This window comes from Muntiacus reevesi, chromosome 2 (genome assembly GCF_963930625.1).
Source record: "Muntiacus reevesi chromosome 2, mMunRee1.1, whole genome shotgun sequence".
NCBI lineage: Eukaryota > Metazoa > Chordata > Mammalia > Artiodactyla > Cervidae > Muntiacus > Muntiacus reevesi.
This window is the reverse complement of record NC_089250.1, coordinates 149828176-149851248: the sequence shown is the minus strand read 5'-3', so window position 1 is coordinate 149851248 and position 23073 is coordinate 149828176. Positions and strand designations below refer to the sequence as shown.

Genomic DNA, 23073 nt, shown 5'->3' with positions numbered 1-23073 from the left:
AGTGATATAATTTCTAATGTATATGTGGTGATAATTGTTCAGTAGAGAGCCAGAATGAGACTTGACTCTGTGATGGTTTTTCTGTGTTTTTGTATTTAAATTTAGTCATTCAACCTCAACAATCATCAAGGAGTCATTTAGTACAGAGCTTAGTACTGGCTATAATCTCTAGACAATATAATTTGATATTTATCCTATTCTTACTAAAATTCTTTAGGAAAACTCTCTGTCAGGAAGACCACTGCTTTTTTTGTTATTGTTTGTTTTACTACCCATCCCCCCATGTAGATTTCGTGTATATGTGTAATCTCAGGGTGAAAAGCAAAGGACCTGCAACTAGGAATTCTGATCTAGAGAATCTAGAACAGGGTCAGCAAGCTTTGGCCAAAATCTACCTACCATGTGTTTTCATGAATAAAGATTTATTGGAAAATAGTCAAATAGTCACCCCCATCTGTTTGCATCTTATCTATGACTGCTTTTCAACTACAACCACAGAGTTGAATAATTCTAAGAGAGACCTTTTATTTAGTACTTCATATTTATTGCTTCATATTTAGTGTCTGGCCACTTACAGAAAAAAAAGTTGTCAGACCCTGATTGAGACTGTATTCCCAACAGTTTCCCCAGGTTGGTAGCAGCTTACAAGCCATTCTCCAGGTATCTTGTTAAATATGAGAGTTATGCACAGACATCCCAGGTACAACCACAATACAATTTCACAGTAAATTCAGAGGCAGAGAATTTAGGCATTTATTGCCTTCATTGACCATCTGAAAGAGATAGTAACTTAGATTTCACTTTAGATGAACTTGCCCTCAGTGATCCTAGAGGAGATGGACCAATTCATATTCATTTATGTGTTCAGTGAATATCTAGGGCCTGTGGCATACAATCATGTTCAGTACATGTTGGTTGAATGAATACAGGCATATCAAAGGGCCATAATCATTCCAATGCACTGGGGATTAATAGGATGCCAGGTGAGAAATCTGTTCCAAGAATAGTGAGTTAGTAGAGTGGCAGCAAAGTTTCATCTTCTCAGCTCTTGATGTTAAGCCTATTGATCTTTAAGTAACTCAGCTGTTCTAACTTTTTTCCCCCCATCGTAAGTACATGTTGGGATAAATAGGCCTGAGTTTTGTTATGTGGGATTTGAAGAAGGTGTTGTTAGTATAAATCATGTTACTGGAACACATGACTAGAGATGTTAATGAATTTCCGGCCTTTAAAAAATAATGTGATGCCAGATTTTCTGTCTGAAAAAGTTAAAGACCAGGGGCAGTGATTAGTCCAATTTAGACTCTATCACCCTTGAAACTTTTGTTTCTAAGAGGGACCAGACAGAAGAATAGATATTTATTAAATAGCTTACAGTGTCCCAAAGTCAGAATAGTTCTTTTAATCTTCATCACAACCCTAAGCAGTAGTTAATTATTGTTCTTCTTTTGTAGAGAAAGAAACTCAAACCTAGAGAAGATGGAAAAATTACCTTTAGTCACCTTGTGAATGAGGGTCTATCTGTCTTCTCCCAAGCCCTAGTTCTTTCCATTGGACCATTGTGGCCTGTCCTTTTCAAAGGAGTTTATTTTGCTTTTAGAAAATGAGACTGCTGCTTGGTTCTGAAGGTAGTAGCTGCTTCTGGCACAAAAAGAAATACTAATATTTTTTCCACTTTCTTCTACTTTTTTATTTTTGTTTGTTGGCCTACTCTCTGTTCATTTCATATAGTTTCAAACACTAAACTTTTTCTCAAAATAGGTCATCCTACTTCTAGGAAGCTTAATAAGCTTTAGATTCCTGGGCACTTCTAGGACCTATTGGATTATTAGCTCTGGCGTAAAGACCCAGGAATCTAAATTTTTAACAGTTCCTTTCCTTACCCATACATCATAAATGTCAAGCAGACTATCCTAGAGAGTTTGTTCTTTAATGCCTTCAAAGACATGACATAAGATTTAGGAACTCCTCAACTTAGAAGTATTTTTCCTAATTATATTTTTAGGATTTGCATTCTACTTTTTTTTTTTTTAATACAAAAATGATTTTGTTCTAGTCCTTTAGCTCCAAGGCTAGTCTCTGGCTCATATTTTTAACAACAGTATTGCTGAAATGCAATAACTCTTTTTATGACTCACTGTCAGGAAGAACAAAGCAAGCTTGTATAACAAGTGAAATGGAGTCCTTGTACACAAAGACTTCATTTTGCACTATCATTGGAGTCTGATCAATATCTGTCCTGGGTTCCAAATAAGGGCAGGGGCTACATTTTGCATTCCATCCACCTTAGCTACCAAGTGCCTAGCGCTGTCATTATCAATCTTGTCAGAACTAACCTCTCACATGAAATTGTGTTATATTTGTTTTGCTGTCTAGCAAAGTACTATAAATTTAGCTGCCAAAAAAGCATGTGCTCACCGTTGTGTAGATCAAAAGCTCAGGTGAATCCTGCTGGTGTGCTGCTCAGGGTTTCACAAGGCTGAAATCAAAATCTCTACTGGCTGGACTCCCACCTGGAGGCTTGGGGGAAGCATTCTCTTCCATGCTTCTGAGGCTGTGGGTCTGAGGTCACTGGCTGTGACTTTTTCTTTGCTGGCTGTCATCTGGTCCTATTCTCTGCTCCTGGAGACCACCCACATCAGCTCTCACATGGCCTCTCCATCTTCAGCCCACAATGTCACCTAGAGTCAATCTTCCTCATGCTTACTCTCCAACTTACTCTTCTGTTTATTTATTTGTCTTTAAGAACACACGATAGGAGAAGGCAATGGCAACCCACTCCAGTACTCTTGCCTGGAAAATCCCATGGATGGAGGAGCCTGGTAGGCTGCAGTCCATGGGGTCTCTAAGAGTCGGACACGCCTGAGTGACTTCACTTTCATTTTTCACTTTCATGCATTGAAGCAGGAAATGGCAACCCACTCCAGTGTTCTTGCCTGGAGAATCCCAGGGACTGGGGAGCCTGGTGGGCTGCCGTCTGTGGGGTCGCACAGAGTCGGACACGACTGAAGTGACTTAGCAGCAGCAGCCGTAAGAACACATGATACTGGGTCTGCTCAGATAATTTGGGATAATCTCCCCATTTAACTGATCAGTAATCTCAATTATAAATACAAAGTCCTTTTTGTCATGTAATATAACATATCCACTAGGAAGAGGACGTCTTTGAAGGGGGAGGCAATATTCTGCCAACCACACTCACCTACACACATCATTAAAAATAAATAAGAATACATTTCTTAACTGTAATATAGGGATAAAAGAGTATAATGATGCAGTTTCAGTTCAGTTGAGTTCAATCACTCAGTCATGTCTGACTCTTTGCGACCCCATGAGCTGCAACATGCCAGGCCTCCCTGTCTATCATCAACTCCCGGAATTTACTCAAACTCATGTCCATTGAGTCAGTGATGCCATCCAACCATCTCATCCTCTGTTGTCCCCTTCTCCTCTTGCCCTCAATCTTTCTCAACATCAGGGTCTTTTCAAATGAGTCAGTTCTTCGCATCAGGTGGCCAAGATATTGAAGTTTTGTCTTCAGCGTTAGTCAGAACTGATTTCCTTTAGGATTGACTGGTTGGGTCTCCTTGCCATCCAAGGACTGTCAAGAATCTTCCCCAGCACCACAGTTCAAAAGCATCAGTTCTTCGGCGCTCAGCTTTCTTTATAGTCCAACTCTCATATCCATACATGACTACTGGAAAAACCATAACTTTGACTAGACGAACCTTTGTTGGCAAAGTAATGTCTCTGCTTTTTAATATGCTGTCTAGGTTCGTCATAACTTTTCTTCCAAGGAGCAAGCGTCTTTTAATTTATGGCTGCAGTCACCATTTGCAGTGATTTTGGAGCCCCAAAAATAAAGTCTGTCACTGTCTCCACTGTTTAAATGTATTTTAATATTTCAGTACTTAGACAGTACACTATTAGAAGTAAAGTTGTCAGAAAGAAGAGCTGCAGTGAAGACAGACACAAGTGATTAGGTTTGGAAGCCTAAGTTCCGTGAGTAGCATGGTCATCAGTTGTATAATTTTTAGAAATGGTGAAGCTTTCTGTTTAAAAAGAAATGCAGTACAATCTTCCCCCTAGTTACACTGGAGCCAGATTTTATAAAATGTAGTATATTTTAATAATTGGAAAAATTATGTTTATATATAAAATGAAGTTTGCTGTTAGAGATATTTTTCTAGCTATATAAAGAGAACCTAGTGGGACATTTTAAAATTATATGTGATGACATCTAGCATCCCCAGGCCCCCATCCTCAATCATTATGACAATGTTAGAACATCTGACACTTTTACAGAGGATCTCCTAGGGGAGAGTGGCACCCCAGCTGAAACGCACTGGGAGAGTGAGAAGGAGATTTTTTTCAGCTCAGAAGTATTGATTGGTTGTATCTGGACTTTTTAAAGAAGACTTTCTGTTCTTAGGCTGCCCATAAAGCTTTGGTAACTCCCCAAAACAAATTCTCTAGGTCTCATATGGCCTGGCCATGACTACCTTAGGGCCGTGTGTAGGTGAGGGGTACAGGTTGAGGGAGACCTGAAAGATTAAAAGAATCTTGCCCAGTTCGTTCTTGGGCAAGAGTGTTGAGGAGATAATCTAAGATAGAGATTGTAAGTATGGACTTTGATGCCAGAAGGACTGACATTGGAAACTGGGTCCTGCCTGTGAAGGGGTTGTGTGAGTGTGGCCAAGTTCTCATGTCTCTTGGGGTCCTTTTTCCCCTCCCCACCCCCATCTATACAGTATAAAAGTCTGTCTGTAAGCATATCTTGCCAGGGGCTGTAGAAGAAGTCTCTGCTTTTTTCAGTCATGTCTCTCCCATTACAGCTTTTCTCTGCTCTGCTGTTTCAGAGCAAGGCTCTGCACATGGCAGTTGCTCCATCTTTGGTGGGCAACGCTTGTTGATTCTGCATAGTTGCCATGCACGTTGGTTTCCCAGACTAGACTCCCCCAGAATCTGCAAATTCCCAGGTTCTTCTCCAGAATTCTAATCCAGCTGGTCCCAGAAGTCCATCATGATACATTTATCAAACATTTACTTTATTTTCCACTGTTCACAAAACTTTTGCTGAGGACTGTGACTCTCTCTTGAATAGAGTTCCACCTCTTCAAGAGTAGATTAATGCTTGATTTTGCTCCTGAAGCCCATGAAGCAGCCTGAATTTTATTCCTTGAATTTTAGAAAAGATTGGTTCGTATTAATAATTTGTATAAAAACCCAGCTGTGGCAAAAAGAAAAGTTCTCTCTCAGGATTTTCAAACACATTTTATAGCAAACAAGGGTTGAAATGCCTTTGGGAGTATGAAAATAGTAACTGATTCTCATTAGCCTCGTCACTGTCAGAAATATTTGGTACATGGCTAATTACTTAAGGCCTGATGTTAGACACTGTACAAAGGAAACTGCCTCTATCCAAGGAAAGCTCCTTCTAGAAAAGAAAAAAAAAAGCTCTTAAAGATATGAAAATATCACATCTTCAGATACATGCATGCTAAGTTGCTTCAGTCATGTCCTATTCTTTGCGACCCTGTGAACTGTAGCCCTCCAGGCTTCTCTGTATGTGGGAGTCTCTAGGCTAGAGTACTTGAGTGGGTTGTCTTGCACTACACCAGGGGATATTCCCAACCCAGGGATCGAAATCTGCATCTCCTGTGTCTCCTGTGTTGCAGGCAGATTCTTTACCACTAGTGTCATCTGGGAAGTCCTACATCTTAAGGTAACGGGACGGAAAGTGATTAGGTAGGTGTTCACAGTGGTGGTATTTGCAAGAGACACAAGACATTGCATAGTGATGTGGGAGGGAAGTTTAGCTCCCAGTTAGCTACATAAACAATGCTGAGCAGTGAATGACTTAAGCAAGGAGTCCTGGAGACTCCTTTCCTAAGGCAATCTCTGAACAGGACTTTGGGTGATCACTCTTCATTTTGAGAAAATTTGGCTCATGCACCCTGATGTGAAAATGCCAGGGCACCCTGCCTATCATTTCTCTGTTACCCCTCAGGTGACTGTGACGTACAGTCTGCACTTCTGACCATTTTTCATCTGGGAAGCAGCCAAAGAGCATGTTCTCTTGGGTGCTTGCACTGGCATCAATCTCCAGCTACGTGCTTTCATCTCACTTCCTGTAAAAATTCATCCGGAGATCCTGTGCCTCACCTAAGGTTAGGTGTCAGGGGGCCAACATACTGATTCATATTTTGAATCACAATTGTTGCTATAAATAGCAGACTTTGTAACCTGGTAGATCCCTTGGATGCATAGTGATGGATGAGCTTCTGGTGATTAAAAAAAAAAGTCCATAACTCTCAAACTGTAGCTCAAGTTGAAGTGAACGATAATCGTAAAGCATAACTAATACACTACTGAATTATTCATGTTGATTATAGAAACTGCACCCTCAATGTCAAGGAAGCCATACTCCTTCCAGGGTCTCTGTAAGCAGAATGTCTCAGGAATTGTCTGGTCCTAAGAGAAAAATAACTGTCAGGTACTGGATCAGGCCTGTGCTAAGGAAGAGTGTGAGTTGAAGAAATTATTATGTAAGTTATACCTAGAAAAATTATGCATAATGAATAGAAATTATTATGAAATGTTCATAGAAATAGTCATAGATTACTAGGTTTTGGTACAATTGATAACTTGCTGGTAGCCTGCAGGTATTCCTCACTGAAAAATCAAACCCAGGAGTGACTCCTGGCCTGAGTCCCTCATCTGGGCCATATTTCTTATTTACTTGGACTCTTTGCTTTTTTACTTCTTGTATTTTCTAGTTTATTCTCCATACAGTAGCCAAAATGATCCTTATAAAATGTAGTCAATTTCAGACTTGGCTTTGGCCACACCTTTCCGATGCCTCATGGTCTCACATAGGAGAAAATCTAAAATTCTTACCATGTTCTTTAAGGAAGACCTTACATGATCTAGGTCCTGTGTATTGTTCTGTATCCATCCCTCTCTAAGCTAAGAGCACACAGGTTTCTCGTGGTTTCTTGAGTACACCATAGGCCTTTGCATTTGTAGCTTCTTCTGCTTCCAATGCATGCTTACACCATCTACGCATAGAGATCTCCCAAAGCCATCCGATCTATGTAGCCACCACACTGCCACTGTTTAGAGCAGGACTCTCTTTTGTTTTCATCTGAGTATCTATGTAAACAGGAAAGTATAAACACTTTTATTGGTGGGATTGATTATCTCTTATGCTAAAATGCAGCCTCCTTGAGAATAGGATCCTTGCTTGGTTTATTGAATATTTTTTCCCTCATGTCCAGAACTGGACAACTCACTCCAGTATACTTGCCTGGAGAATTTCATAGACAGAGGAGCCTGGCAAACTACAATCCATGAGGTCACAAAGAGTCGGACACAACTGAGCGACTAACACACATGCCCAGACTGTATCTGTAATATATTATCCTCAGTTTACCTGTTGTTGAGTGACAAGCTTAGTGGTACACACACTTTATTATAAAAGTGGCATGCATTTTTCCTTGCATGCAGTATTACTACTTTAGTGATCTAGAATCATTGCTTTCTTTGTTTAGTAGGTGACTAAGGCTTCATTGATCTGATTCTTTCCTCTCTCTTAGGATTCAAAATGGAAACCATCCCAGAATGCTGGTAGCCTTAAATTTTAAGAGAAAGAAATCATGTCAGGCACCATGTTGACTGTTATTCTTGGGTCCAGACAGGGTTTTCTGTGATTATGTAGATCTTTTGACTCTCATATGCACTGAGCTCATTGTATATTGGTAAATATTTATGAAGCTCTCTATATTGACTGTTTCCCAATCAGGTTGATTAGTGTTTCCTCTCAACAACCTTGTGAGGTCAATCACCATTATTGTTGAACAGCCCAGAGAGGTTGGGCAACTTGCCCAAGGTCACTCAGCAGGTCATTGGCAAAGCCTCACAGGCAACTTCAGAGCCCATTACTGTGACAAGTCCTGGCATTGATTCCTCCAGGAAGGGTGACCCCTAATCACTTTTTTTGTAAGGTAGGCATATAAACACTAAATGTTCTGAAGTGAGAGAAATGTGCAGGCCTTGAGTTGAAGGAGTTATTGGTGCAATTAGAAACTGGAGCCAGATATTGAAAATTGAAAATGCTGCTTAATGGAGGTGAATTGGAGGACATATTATTTTTGAGAGAATGAGAGAAATGTAGTTTGAAAAATAGGACTGTAAAAAGCAGAGATGTATGTAGAAAATCAATTTGGGTGGCTTTGGGAGATGAAAAATAGTAAGTTATAGGGCCAAAACATTTTAGAAAGTCTGGGTCAGGGTACTGGAAATAAGTTCTGTTCAGAAATAAGTTTAGTTCTCTAAAATAATATGCCACCAGCTCACCTCCATCAAGCAGAGTTTCCTGATGTTCTGTGATGGTGAAATCTGGTTTTCAAATACATAGTATTTTAGCCCTTGAAGCCCAGCATATGAATTCCACAGGTGCCACTTGTAATCAACTTGTCCTACTAAATCTCCTGCAGGAATGTGTATCAAGGAACATGATCTCAGTTTTAAGAATCATGCTGTATCTCACATTCCATTATTATTATGGTGTTTTTCCCTTCCTTTAGGATTTAAGATAAGTAGTTCTTGAATAAATGGGACTACATACTTAAAAAAAAAATTAAATGTCGTTCTAAATTGGTGAACTAACCATTTGTTATTGTTCAGTCACTCACTCATGTTCAACTCTTTGTGACCCCATGGACTGTAGCATGCCAGGCTTCCCTGTCCTTCACCATCTCCTGGCGTCTGCTCAAACTCATGGCCATTGAGTCAATGATGCCATCCAAACATTTTCGCCCTCTTATCCTCATGCCCTCAATCTTTCCCAGTGTCAGGGTCTTTTCCAATAAATCAGCTCTTCACATCAGGTGGCCAAAGTATTGGAGCTTTAGCTTCAGCATCAGTCCTTCCAGTGAAGATTCCAGGTTGATTTCCTTTAGTATTGACTGGTTTGATCTCCTTGTAGTCCAAGGGACTCTCAAGAGGTCTTTCCCAACACCACAATTCGATTAGAAAGCATCTATTCTTCGATGGTCAGCCTTCTTTATGGTCCAACTCCCACATCTGTGCATGACTGCTGAGAAAACCATAGCTCTGAGTATATGGACCTTTATCAACTAAACGAAGTCTGGCCATAAATCAGACACCCAGAGTTTGAACCTGGCCCCATGCCCTTGCACTTGCTTTTCCTTCTGCCTGTAACACTGTTTCTCAACATATATACCTCCCCACATATATCACTCAGATTTATCCTCAAATGTCTTATTAGTAAGGCCTTCTCTGACTATAGGGCTTCCCTGGTAGCTCAACTGGTAAAGAACTCGCCTGCAATTAAGCTTACCCTGGTTCGATTCCTGGGTTGGGAAGATCCCTTGGAGAAGAGATAGGCTTCCCATTCCAGTATTCTTGGGCTTCCCTTGTGGCTCAGCTGGTAAAGAACCCACCTGCAATGCAGGAGACCTGGATGCAATCCCTGGGTTGGGAAGACCCCCTGGAGAAGGGAAAGGCTACCCATTCCAGTATTCTGGTCTGGAGAATTCCCTGGATTGTATAGTCTATGGGGTTGCAAAGAGTTGGACACAACTGAGCAACTGTCACTTTCACTTTTCTCTGACTATGTTGTATAATGTCACAGGCCCCATCCTCATTCCCCATCCTCCTCTCTCTGTTTCCTTTACTTTCATAATATTTACTGTCACCTGAAAAACTGTTTATACATTTGTTTATGGGCTTCCCGGGTAGCTCAGATGGTAAAGAATCTGCCTGCATTGCAGGAGGCCCAGGTTTAATCCCCGAGTCAGGAAGATCCCCTGGTGAAAGGAATGGCAACCCACTCCAGTGTTCTTCCTGGAGAATTCCATGGACAGACCATGAGTTTGCAAAGAGTTGGACACGACTGAGCGACTAATACTTATATATTTCTAATGTGTCTCTTTCTGCTAGAGTGTGAGCTCTATATTTGGTTCTTCTTTTTCTGTTTTAATGTCGGTGTCAGTAACAAGGCCTGGAACCTAGGAGACACAGCACAAATAATTGTTGAATGAATGAACGGGCCATTATACTGTATCAGTGCCCTCTAATATGTAGATTAGCCACACGTTGTGCGTGATTATGAAGAATCAGAGTCTTGGACTTCTGGTGAGCATTTTTTAAGCACCTATTGCTAAGTATTCTGGTGCTACCAATGCCACAATAAGTTTCAAGCCAAGAAACACCTGAGTGTTTTAATTTATATTGTGTTCATCTTGATGTATTTAAGAATGCAATGAAGGGACAGTGGTAAGATTGTGGGTGGGACTGCCAGTTTTTCCTGGATTTTTTAATAAAGTTGGCAAAGCTGAGGGAAGTAGGACCTGACAGTTTTCCTGGATACTTGTGGACAGGTGTCACTGTGGCCTGGAGTCATGGTGTAGTTTAGAGCTCCGGTTGGCTGGACCATCAGATTTTGTGAGCAGAGTATTGCCTGTGAGTGGGTTAGATATCACTGCATGACGATTGGCAGGGATAAAGATCAGTGACTCAAGTGTTTCCAGGCTTTCCTTTCAAATTTCATTCCATGAGGGATTCTGAAATGTATCCTCAGTAAGCACTATGTATCATTTGTGATTTTTAATATCCTCTTTGACTGTCATCCCTCATCTTGGTCCCTTTCCTGAATGTAACCACTATTTTCAGTTTGATATGATTCCAAAGTGTGGTTACACATAGTTTTATATATATCTATGCTTCTGATTTCATTTATTTGGTAATTATTTTTAGTATTATTTTAAATTTTTATGTTTTATCTGTTTTTAGTTTTGGAGGAGTATTAACTTTTATATGTAGAATCATGTTTCTTACAGTATTAATTAATTCTAGGATGATTAAGCTTTATAATTATTTTTCTCTAATGAGATAACGGTACTTTTGCATATTTTATAGCCTGAAATTCTGAAAAATGCCTTAGCACATGAATCAGAAAACCTGTGTTCTCTTCGTGACTTGGTCTCATCTGAATTCTTGGCTTACTTTACACTGAGTCTTAGCTTCTTTATCTGCAGAATCATAAGGTCAGACCTATTCAATCTTGTAGCAACTGTACTTTATTGATTTCTGGAGGTTGTGTGAAAGTGTTAAAGGGTTACTAAAAGAGGTAAATTATTTCCCCACATGTAACTGGAGAGGACTGAACCACTGATCTCTAGTCACAACTGCAAAATTCAAGAATTTCTGTAGCAGGGTATCTGGTGTGGGCTAGAGTGGACAATAGGGGGTTCAATGAATCTAACTCCTATGTGTTTACTATACAATTTGAAATATGTTTTAAATACCCCACTGCTTTAATAAAAAAAATAAAAATAAAAACCACTAACAGATCAAATTACCTCTAAGACTTTATTGAAGATCTATTTTAGAATATTTAGCTTCCTTCACACTAATAGATGGAGATCTCCCAATAAATAGTGATTATTTAAGAAACTATATGGAGTAATGAGGGCTTTCCTGGTGGCTCAGATGGTAAAGAATCTACCTGCAGTGCAGGAGAGTCAGGTTAGATCCCTGGGTCAGGAAGATCCCATGGGGAAGGCAAGACAATGGCAACCCACTGCAGTATTCTTGCCTGGAGAATACCATGGACAGAGGAATCTGATAGGCTGTAGTCCATGGGGTCACAAAGAGTCAGACACAACTGAATGATTAACACGTTCACTTCACTTTTCATGCAGTAATGAACAAATTGTGTTTTCTATCCAGGCTCAATCATTTCATCTCTAAAGAAGCTAAATAGAAAGTAGACAACATGTAACAGACAAAGAGGGTATATCCTCCTCTTGAAACTCCAACTCCTGGTCTTCTCCTATGATTTTGGGATGCTGTTTTTCTCTAAGCCTTACTCCAGGCTTCACTATGGATGTCAAGTTCCTCAAAACTACTCCTGCTACAGAAATTCTTGAATTTTGCAGTTGTGACTAGAGATCAGTGGTTCAGTCCTCTCCAGTTACATGTGGGGAAATAATTTACTCATTTCCACTTAATTTTTAGTCACCATGTGAGTTTGAGGCTCCTACCATGTATAGAAAAAAAAAAAAAAAAATTCATAAAATATCCTTATATCATGACTCCCAGAGAACAGCTTCCGTAATTTAATATAGGATAATTAATCATTTTAATATCAGGGAATCAAATAAATCCTATTATCACCACTAAATGACTAACTAGTTGTTTATGCTTCCAGAATACATTTTTTTCATAATTATTTTTTTATTTTTTTCATAATTTGCACTGTATGTTCTGATTGAAGGACTAGGAAGACTGATTTACATTGGCTTCATTTGATAAATATTTGACTTATTTTTGCCTGTTTCCAGGCAAGATAATCACAGTGCTCCTTAGTCAAGCAGCATGCCATGTGAGAGTGAAGTGAAGCACTCTGTCAGAAATAGCAATGCTGATGAGCATTTGCAGGTTAAATTCATTTTCTGATAAGGATTCTAAAGCAAGGAGTGTACATGTGGATGTCCTTTCATGTCTGGTACCATTCAGTCTTCACAAGCAAAAGCATAAGCTGCAATAGTCCCTAGAGCCTTCAATGCCTTTAGAGTCTTGGTTTATTAGCTGCTTAGGCTCAGGGTCCTCATTCAAACAGAAAATTGACTTTAGAATGATAATTGGCAGATGTCATAAACAATGGTGGTTCCTCACTGGGCAAGAAGGTGATCTACATTCTGGAAGCTCTGTTAGAAAATGCTGCTGTTTTCCAGACAAACTATTCCAACTTCCTATAATCAGCACAAAGCTTAAATGGACGAGCCACCTTGTGTCTGTATGAAACTGGCTTTGGAGACTAAATGCCCAAGTTTGAATCCAGTCCCTGCTCATCATTGCTGTGTGGTATTGGCAAGTTGCTCTTCCTCTTTAAGTCTCAATCTCTACATCTGTAAAATGTAGATCGGCCCAGTACTTAACTCATAGGGTATTATGAGGATTAAATGAGCTAATCCTTACAAAGTGCTTGTCAGCTCAGGGTGTGGGATGTTTTAAGCATTCCGTGAATGTCCACTATTATTATTCGTAAAATATTTGGCACAGTCAGTTATGAGTGTAGCATGTTGCAGCATATGGGGATGTGACCTCAGCATGGTCATGGAAGCTTTGCATTGGATCAGAAATGCCTGGGGATTAGGGTCATGTCAAAAGAGAGAACCCTTTAAAAAGCTGAGCAGACGTCCCTTTCTCCTAAATTTGTCTGTATCCTTGTATCTGATAAATGCATATTATGTTTTGCATTACTCTATTTGTATATAATATTAGTACATTAATGCATAATACATTTTACATACACATTTGTATGCGTGCTTCCTAAGTAAGCCCCTAATTTCTCATATATTTCTGCCTCAGCATTAATCCTGTCTGACTCAAACCCAGCAGGGAATCCTGAAATTTTCTTGCTCCCTCATCCTCCAAAAAGAAGTGCATAAAAAGAGAATAATGTGAAATTTCTCAAATGATAGCTTCTGGTAATAGAGGAAAAGGTCTCAGCGTGTTCAATCAGCAACATTGTTTGAGCACCTTTTGAACACCATGGAGAAGCTACAATGGTGGAGGGAGAGACAGAAGGGTAAGCATAAGTACAGCTTGTTGTCTAGTCACTGGCCATCAGGGGAGACGGGAGTAGACCTAGGTGAGGGTATTGCATGGCAAATATGGAAAGTAACAGAAGAGAGCATGCAAGTAAGTTATGTGGGATATAAAGAGAGTCATCCCTTCAGCGGAAGGCTGTGAGAAGGCTCAATAAAGGAAGGGATATTTGAGTCCAGCCTGAAAGTATATGAGTGAATTTTGATGGGGGAAAAAAAAAGGGTAAAAGGATAAATGCCTTCAGAGAAGGTAGTCTATTAGCACTGAACACTTTGAGCGTTGACATTTAGGACAGCATAGACAGGTATGGGATGTTGTAGAAGAAACAATAAAGGCTGCCAGTCAGCTGGCGTTGTCAGGGGAGGCATCCAGGGAAAGGAAAAGGTGATAAGGATTGTGTGTCCTCTGCCCGCCCCACCGCTGTCTCTTGTGCAGTGGGTGTTATATTTGCAAAGATAGGGAAGGATAAGTGCGGCTGCCCCTATGAAAAGGAGTGAGTTGAGTTTCTCCTGGACTATTACAACAAGATCTAGCCAGTGCAAAGATGGCAATGCTCTGCCCCAGACATGGAAGGAGAGCTGAAGTGGAGGGCACAGATAAGAGACAGTGAGGACAGACAGTCCTCTGTGTGTGTCAGAAGGAACTCGTGGATATCACCTTACTAAGAAAATTACTCTTCCCTGTACCTATGCCCCAAAAAGCTGAGCAGCAAACCTCTGACTAAGTTAATTTGCACTCCCTTTTTTAAGCAAAATACTCTGGGTATTAGTACCAGTTTGGGTTATTTTTATATTCACTCAAACTGAACTGGGAGATATTTCAGAGGTAAGGGTAGCTCCTTTCTTTAATGTTAAATATAATAGATCTTTACTTACTGTAGAAATGTGTGTGGGTGACAATGTCTTCTATTCCGTATCACCACTTTCCCACAGAGCAATATGCTTGCAGTTATAGTCAGATACATTCCAGTTTCTTAGCTACCCTGTGTGACTAGAGACATCAAGAATACAGTGCGATGCAGGGAACTATATACCATATCCTGCGATAAAACCATAGTGGAAAACAATGTGTGTGTGTGTGTGTGTGTGTGTGTGTGTGTGTGTGTGTGTGTGTGTGTGTGTAATTGAATCAGTTTTTTAATACAGCAGAAATTACCACAACATTGTAAATCAACTGTATTTCAATAACATAAATTAAAAGAATGCAGTGTGATGATACAAGGAAGAGAAGAATGATGGCAAAGAAAGACCAGGAAGATGAGAGAGGACTTTCACAGCTTATTATTTAACAACACATAAGTACTGTCCCTTCCATTAAAAAAAAAAAAAAAAAAAGCACTTCTTTTTTATTACAAATTAAATGGCATTCCAAATACTGTGACATACGGCAGAGTGGAAAGTATCTGTATAGTACATTGACATGCCTCCCCCAATCATGTTGTTTAACCCCCTTTCCTCTGATTCTTCAGGTTAATCTGAAAAGCTCAGGGAATCCAAGAAAACAGAGGGAAGCTTGTTCAGCTCTGGATGCACCATAATGTCTCAGCAGCACTTTTAAATTATATGTTTAGGCTGACAGGAAAATGTATTTCAGGACAGAATCCTTAGAAAGCAGGAGACAATTTCCTTCAGCTCCACGTCATCGTTTGATGTAGATTGCCTATTATATTCTCGAGGTATTATGAAAAATGGATTGGGAGATATTTTCTTGACAGTGGGTAGACTAATGGAATCTGGTGACTGTATTTAAAATGTGCAGGGGTTTGTTATAACATGGTAATAGAAATATCAATTGCACTGACAGGTTAAAAAAACCTGTCAATGAATGATAATGAAGTTATTTAAATGTCGACTCACTCGCAAACATTTTCCAAACCCTAAATTATTCTCACTGCTGTAACCTCATGCATCCTAAGTTCCGCAGGAGCAGAGTCTGTGATGTAGCCAGTGCACCTTTGCCTCTGGAAGCTATTTTTATGCCACCAAATGCATCAGGAACAGTGGAGGTGGCTGTTCTTAATGATTTTAGGAAAGAAACAAAATATAGAAGCCACAGACACTTGATTTAGAGTTAAACAGTGTTCCACTTTCAGGACACTCTCATTTGAGCTGATCTGAGTGATGCCTTGATATTTCTTGTCCCTGGACTTCTCTCTACAGTTTAAGTCTTGGTTTTGTGACCTTGGCATTATGGCATGGTATGTCTGGGAGAGAGTATCTTCCCTCTCTGGGGCCTGGAAGTAGAGAAGGAAGGAGTCAAGTTATGTGAATACTTTCTAAAAGCCTTTTTGTAGAAGTAGCCTAGCTCATCCTCAATTCAAAGAGAGTGTCCATCAGGCTTCATGCATTCATTCACCCTCTGTGTGTAGAAGGCACCTGCTGTGCGCCAGCATTGTCCTGAGGACTGGGGACTTGGAAATGAACAGAGATGTGTGCTTCCCTATGTGCTTACAGTGCTCAGGTTATAAATGCCAGGCAGAGGTTGCTACATTAAAAAGTAGAGGAGCATAGAACGTGCTGATCACCCTAGTCCCACTTCAGCCTGCAGAACCCGTTGTATCTGCTCATAACAAGGACTTCAGTGATTCTTGCCTGAATAGGTGAGCTTCTTAATTTTGACTTCTTGGAAATCCAGTGGGCCACATGAAAAGAGCAAACATCTGTGAAGTCAGTCACTCAGCCAAATCAATTAGGTTCCACAAGTGTCTGGGGTACTCTTCTGAGAGCTTGGAAGACAGCAGTCCACAAGACATCTTTCGTACCCTCATGGAGCTTGTATTCTGGTGGGAGAATTTTATTTTTTACAATAAAAAATAAGTAAAAATCTTTCAGATGTGGGTAAATACTATGAATAGAAAATAAAAGAGGCTAAGGAGGAGCTGTGTACTAGGAGAGGGGTCGCTGAAGGAAGTGAGGGGCCATCTGTCAGGGTATCTAGATAAAGAGCTCTCCAAGTACAAGAATAATAAGGCAGGAATGAGCAGGAATAAGGGATAGAGGGGGAAAAGGAGAGGTACTAGGAATAGGAATCTCAGGATTATATTACAGTCCTATTGGATACAGAAGTCAGTATTATTTGTCTATAGCAAGTCTGGAGTTTGTATGAAGACTAGGACAGTGACTGGTTACCCACCTGTGAGCTCATAAGTCCCATCCTGTTTGACTTCAAATCATTGATCTTGCCATTCAGCTGTGATGTCTTGGTCATCTTCATGAGCCATCATCACATCATTAACAGGTTGACCCATTCACCTTGTCCATATTTCTAGCCTCCCCAGGAGCCTAAATGGGCCACATCAAGGCACACTTTCTTTGTGCATCATTGTGAGAGTTTCTGGTTAGAATTTTCTTGATATGGCTTCTGGCAGGTCCTTTGGATTTTTACTAAGTATGAAGAGAATCCAGGTTTGGGCCTACCCCATGGGGAACTTCTAATAATTTCAGTTCATATTCCTTTTGTAAAACTAGGTTTTGTAAATACATTTCCTTTTTCCTCTTGTAGCTTTTGAGAGAGGAAATGTAGCATGAGATTAAAGATACAGCCCTTAGTGAGTGTTCCACCTCCAAGTTCTGTGGTCTTAGTTAAGTAAGTTGGTTATACATGTGGTCCTTTCTTATCTAGAGCATGTGACTAATACCAGTGTCCCTCTCATAGGATTCTGAAGGAGCTGAAGAGCTTAGCTCACATTGTAAGCACCCAGTAAATGTACATTTATAATATCTGTTAGGATTCTTAAATGTAATAGTCTATTCAGCAGTGGAATCCTGACAGTTGTTATAGAAGCAGAGTGCAGAATCTTTTATCAAGTTCTTACCCTTACCTCTCTGATCCAAGTTTCACACAAAACTACTAACATTTACTCTTCAAAATATGATAGGCTAAATGTGATTACATTTTAAAATAGTAATAGCTTCAAGAGATAGTCTTATCTTCTAAGCAAACTAACTCTAACTCATTTTCAGTGATTGAGATTTTCCTTGAGGATTCACATGATGGGTTTTAGTGAATGTCGACTAAAGAATACTAAAATTCATCAAGAAAAAGAATGAGTGATAAAATGAGTAACAAAAGCTATAATTTGTAGATGGTTTATTACATACCAGCCATTGTGCTCAGCACTTTTTATGGATTAATTTAGTTTACAAATGATTCTGCGCTTATTTATTATCTTATTTGATGATATAAGATTATGGTAAAGGAAATCCAATCACACATTTTATTTCTGCCACTGCTTGTGGAAACTAGCAGTGCCGGTGTTCATCCCTTGGAAACTGTCATCTCAAAGAGATCATAAGTTCTTGGAAGGCAGGGGCCATGCCTTGAATGTGGTTTCTCCACCCCTCAGAGAAGCTCTTCTCAGCTCTAGGCATATAGTAAATACTTAAATAAAGACATGCTTTGAAATGTTCTAAAAGTCACTATTTAAGATGTATTTGTAGAAAAGGGTAAAGATTAAGGATCAAACACAAGAGTCTGCAGTCCTTGATTTAATCATTTGCTATTTCTTTTCCTGAGGCACTTATTTTTTAAGCTTTCAGTATCTTCCAGCACAGAATAGGTGTTGACAGAAGCTATGTTTTTAATCTGTAAGCCAACTTATAAACACAACCTGAAAAAATGCTTGCTTTGGAATGTTTTAAAAAATGATACAATTGGAGGTTTCAAGGCTGCTTATGTTGCATCTTAAATATGTCTGTGTATGGTACCTATTTTTAAGATTGCTTCCTTTTTGCCTTCTCATCAGCAGTAACTTTATAGTTAGTATAACTGGCATTTCTCTTGGCAAATTTGATTTGTTTTAAATATTTTTATTGTTCTCCTTTTCTTATGAAACCAAGAACCATAATCGTTGTTTGGCTTTTTTTTTTTTTTTTTCTGGTCTTTCATATTGTTTCCCAAAGTATGTTGTTCAGAAGACTAATCTCATTAGATATCTCTCACGAATGGATCCTATAATCAAATATGTTTTGAATATGCTTCATGAAATATGCATGTAAGAGGTTCACAGTGTATATTAGAATAATAAAATTTATGTATGTATGTAAGAATGATAAAAATTCTAAGTTCTGAAGTTAAGAAACGTTAAATTTTGCCTAATCAAGTGTTTCCTAACATTTTTTTGATCTCGGATAATACTCCTCTCCCCTGTATCTAGAGATGACACTTAAAATATTTAACAGCTAGTGCACTGGCTCCACAGCCAGCCTGCTGCTCAACTGTCTGTCTCTTCTCTGTTCTTTCTGAGCCCACGTCCCTAGGAGACTGAATTTCCCACATTTGACCGTGCAGGCATGACTGGAAGCATCTGTTGGCTGTGAAGGGGAGTTTGGGTTTGCAGATGGACCCTAGGAATTGCCTTCCAGGGTGCAGTACCTCCTCCAAGGTCACTGTCTCCTCCGCTGGGGCTCAGGCTGACTGTCACAGGCAGTGGCATTCAGAACAGGTGCTGGAGCAAGTGTCTTGGGTCACACCGTGACACTCTATTTCAGCCCTCAATCTTTCGGTTGCTGGGACTGTAAGGAGATCTGGGCATTTTCCACGGAGAGGCCCTGGTGATGAAGCTGGTAGAAGTAGCCTCTCAGAGAATGTGGTGCAGTAAACTGTTTGCCAACTGGTTCGCCATCATCGCGTGTCTTCACTCCTGTATCCCTGCACCAGTGTATCCCAGCTGGTTATTTATTTTACCGATGAAACTTGCCGACACTCTATGTAATTCTGGTTCTGTGGGACAGCCACAGACAATTGCTTGTCTGTGACATTTGGGGTATATGGAAATACATCAGTTTTTTTTTCCCTCTTTCTATCAGTTACTATAATACCACAATGTTTAAACATTTAATTTGGCTTGAATTGAGAATTAACAAATTTCAATTAATTTTTTGAGCTTTGAAAAATCAAGGGGCAAAATTGGCATAAAAAGTAACGGCAGATACTTGAAGTTTCTGGGCTACTGCTGTTATAATAAGAGAAAAGTTCCCAGTAACATTGTAAGTTATCTGAAAAAGAAGTCATTCATGTAAATCTGAATTAGTCACTCCATTATCATCTTTCACACTTGAATTTCAGTTAAATGTGCGCGCGCGCGCACACACACACACACACACACACACACACACACAGAGTTTGCCCTTGTAGTTGTAGTTTGTGTTTTGAATGTGAAAATATTCTTTGAGTAGCTCAGAGATTGAGTTGATAGAAATTATGGGAAACTAATTTTCCTGCTTTTATAAACTGATCCCTGCTTCTCCTTTCTTTTATCCCACTAGAAAAACACGAACTGTTCTCTCATCCCCAACAGAGTTCTATCAATTTCTGCCTACCACAAAATTTATAAAATGTAGAAGTATTTGTACATTTAATCCTCTTCCCATCACCCCTCCATGGATTTTGCATCTGTTTTTTGTTCTTGAACTTGTATCATTCAGAATACAAATAGAAAAAGTTATCCAATAAAAGGAGCTAGAGAAAGACTAGTTAAATTTTGTAGATAAGCGAGTCTCAGTAAGAAGAGAAAGCTGACTCAGTAAAACCATGGTAAGAGTGGGAAAAACTGGTCAAACACCAAGATTAGACTGAGTAAGGAAAGAAGCCTCAGATATTTCTTAGAAAGTAGGAGGAATTTTCATGTCCAGATGAGTCTGATGAGAAAAACAAATATGGAAAGAGAATTTAAAGAAGTTTGTCGTGGTTAATAGATAAGCTCTTCTGTGAAGAGATTAGGAATAATCCTCAAATACTCTTGGTTATTAAGCAAGCATTTGTTTGATTGGGCTAAAGTCCAGACTGGTCCTGAGGAAATCTAGTTATATATTTGGATTACATAAGGTGACTTCTAGTTTTTGATGCTCTGACTATAGCTGACCCCTGAGCAACACAGATTTGAACTCTATGTATATCCACTTATACACATTTTTTTTTTTTTTTTAGTAGTAAATACTGTAGACTCTACTATCTGTGGTTGAATCCTTGGATGTAGATGTTGAGAAACTGTGTTTATAGGGGGCCAGTGATAAGTTGTATGCTGATTTTTGACTACAGGAATTGTTGGCACCCCAACCCCCTTATTATTCAAGTATCAACTCTACATTGCTTTTCTAAAACCCTACCCACTTTTCATTTTCAAGATCCATAGTCCTTCTGAGAAACTTTTCATAATACCCCAATCTTCAGTGATTTGGAGTGTAATCTAAATTCTATAAAGTATTGTCTATATTTACTTGCTTATAATTTGGGTATATAATAGTATGTATTATAGTCTAATATCATCTATATTTATCTATCTTATATAAGCATTTTTTGGTAAAGAGCTCCCTGTATCTCTAGCCATAGTAAATTCTTAATTCCTTAATTCCTAGCTAATATGTTTTATAGCTTTCTAGCTCTGGTGCCTGATCCAGAGTAGGCTTTTAATGTATAACATTGAGGTTGATAACAGACAACTCTTCTATTTCATCTTTATGGTGTATGGAAATATGAAACTTCTATCATATCATAAATAAGTTTGAATAATTGCATTTTTGTGATTTTTCTGATTAAACCAACTTTATTTTCTGAGTCTTGTTAATTTTCATCTCTTTCGTTACATATAACACATTGCCACTTTCTTTTTCTGCCTTTCAAAGTTATTGAATTCTTGAAAGTAGGGGCTGTATCGTGAAACAGCACAGAGCCTGGTTCATTTAGAGGCTCTACAAATGTGAATGGATGAATTGCATTTTCTTTGGGAATCTCTTATATGCGTAAAGAAAGCTGACAGATTTTATATTTGTTCTGTTTAAATTTAAAAAAAAAAAGCTGTGGTATAATGTAACACAGAGCTTAGAGTCAGAATACCTAGAGTCAAACTCTGACTTTGAAAAGATCATTCATGTTCACAACCACTTTCTTCAAATACAGATAATATTTCCTACTGAACTTGGCTGCAATGGTGATCTAATAAGATGTACAATTCTGAAATATATAATAGACTTATATAGAGAAGGTGATTAAGGTCTGTTTATTCAGTCTAAATTAATAAGTCATTGACCAATGTCAAGAAAAGATGAGAGAATCTCCAAAAAAGACAGAGTCAGTGCCAAGAAGTAATATCATCCCAACTCCAGGTGGCTTACACTGGAAAAGGCCACCGAGTAGAACTGTGAAATTTCACTTACTATTAAGACATCTTCTTATTCTTAAATAATAAGAGAAGACTGAATGACCTTTGAAGGGACTAGCCCACCATATATTCTATGACTCATGAAAGAAAACACAATTTGTAGATAAATCAGGAGAATCTACTTTTCCACTGTGCCAAAGATAAAGCAGAAGTTTGGAAATGTCAGATCTAAGTAAAAGGTCTTTATTTCTCAGTCTTGATTCAAGGGACACCCTCATTCTTAATCTTTGAAAATTAAACACATTCTCTATGCAATGCACGTACCTTAAGGAGCAGTGAGAGATGGGGTTTTAATTTTTACCAATTCAATTTAAATGCAAATGTTAACCACTCACATGATGCTACTGTGTACATAATTAAGCATCATTATATACTACATGAATCATTTAGAAACCTCTGGAGAGCCATTCTACTATGTAAAACATGCATTACACTGACAAGCAGGCAAATGACGTATACTTCTGTCCTCATTAATGCTCCTTTTGAATTATAGGTCAACCGATTATGGGACAACCTATGAGAAGCTGAATGATAAAGTTGGGTTGAAAACGATTTTAAGTTATCTCTACGTGTGTCCTACCAACAAGCGTAAGGTAAGAAGTGTGTATTCAGCATGCTGTTTATTCATGATGTGACTTCTGTCTTGGCTGGCTCACCTCTCTAAACCACCTAAAAATCCATTACAGTTAAGCTCTAAGAGATATAAAGATGAGTTGATGGATGTTAAGGTGGTAAAATGTCTGACACATCATAATTTTCAGATCAGCAGCTGTGAATGTAGGAGAGAGAGAGGCAGATATATCATTATCATTTCCAAAAGGCCGCTATAGGGAATGTCCTGTTATGTGGATGTTCCAGACTCTTACAAGGGCTCTGACCAATCAGTGGCAGGAATCAGAATGAAGCTTGAAAAATCAAAAGAAAAAATAGGATTTTCATGCAAGTCCACCTCTATTCCCTTGACATGGAATAAATAGATTGACTAGAATTGAAGTGAATGCATTGTCCTAAGCAGGTTGGAAGTTTCATTTCTAAAGTTTATTCAGATTGCACACAAATGTCTTGTTGGAGGCAATGCTGGAAGGAACCCTGAAGATCATCATATACCACATACTAATTTTACAGATGAGGAAACTAGAGTTCAAAGAAAGGAAATCACTTACCTCCATCACAGAGTTATAGGCACAGTTGGGACAAGAATCCAGCTTTCTTGTTTGGCGATCATCCTGTTTCCACTGCATTATACTGCTGTCATGATGAGAAGTTATTTATTT

At 39.0% G+C, this 23073-nt stretch overlaps 1 protein-coding gene across 4 annotated transcripts in view; it reads left to right on the top strand.

The window, feature by feature from the left end:
- SORCS1 (sortilin related VPS10 domain containing receptor 1) overlaps positions 1-23073 on the top strand; it is a 571273-nt gene that overhangs the window by 291815 nt on the left and 256385 nt on the right. For all 4 annotated transcript variants that reach the window (XM_065920116.1, XM_065920114.1, XM_065920117.1 and 1 more), the window contains exon 3: positions 22293-22392. In XM_065920116.1, coding sequence (XP_065776188.1) covers positions 22293-22392 — 100 coding nt within the window. The remainder of the gene's footprint in view (positions 1-22292; positions 22393-23073) is intronic.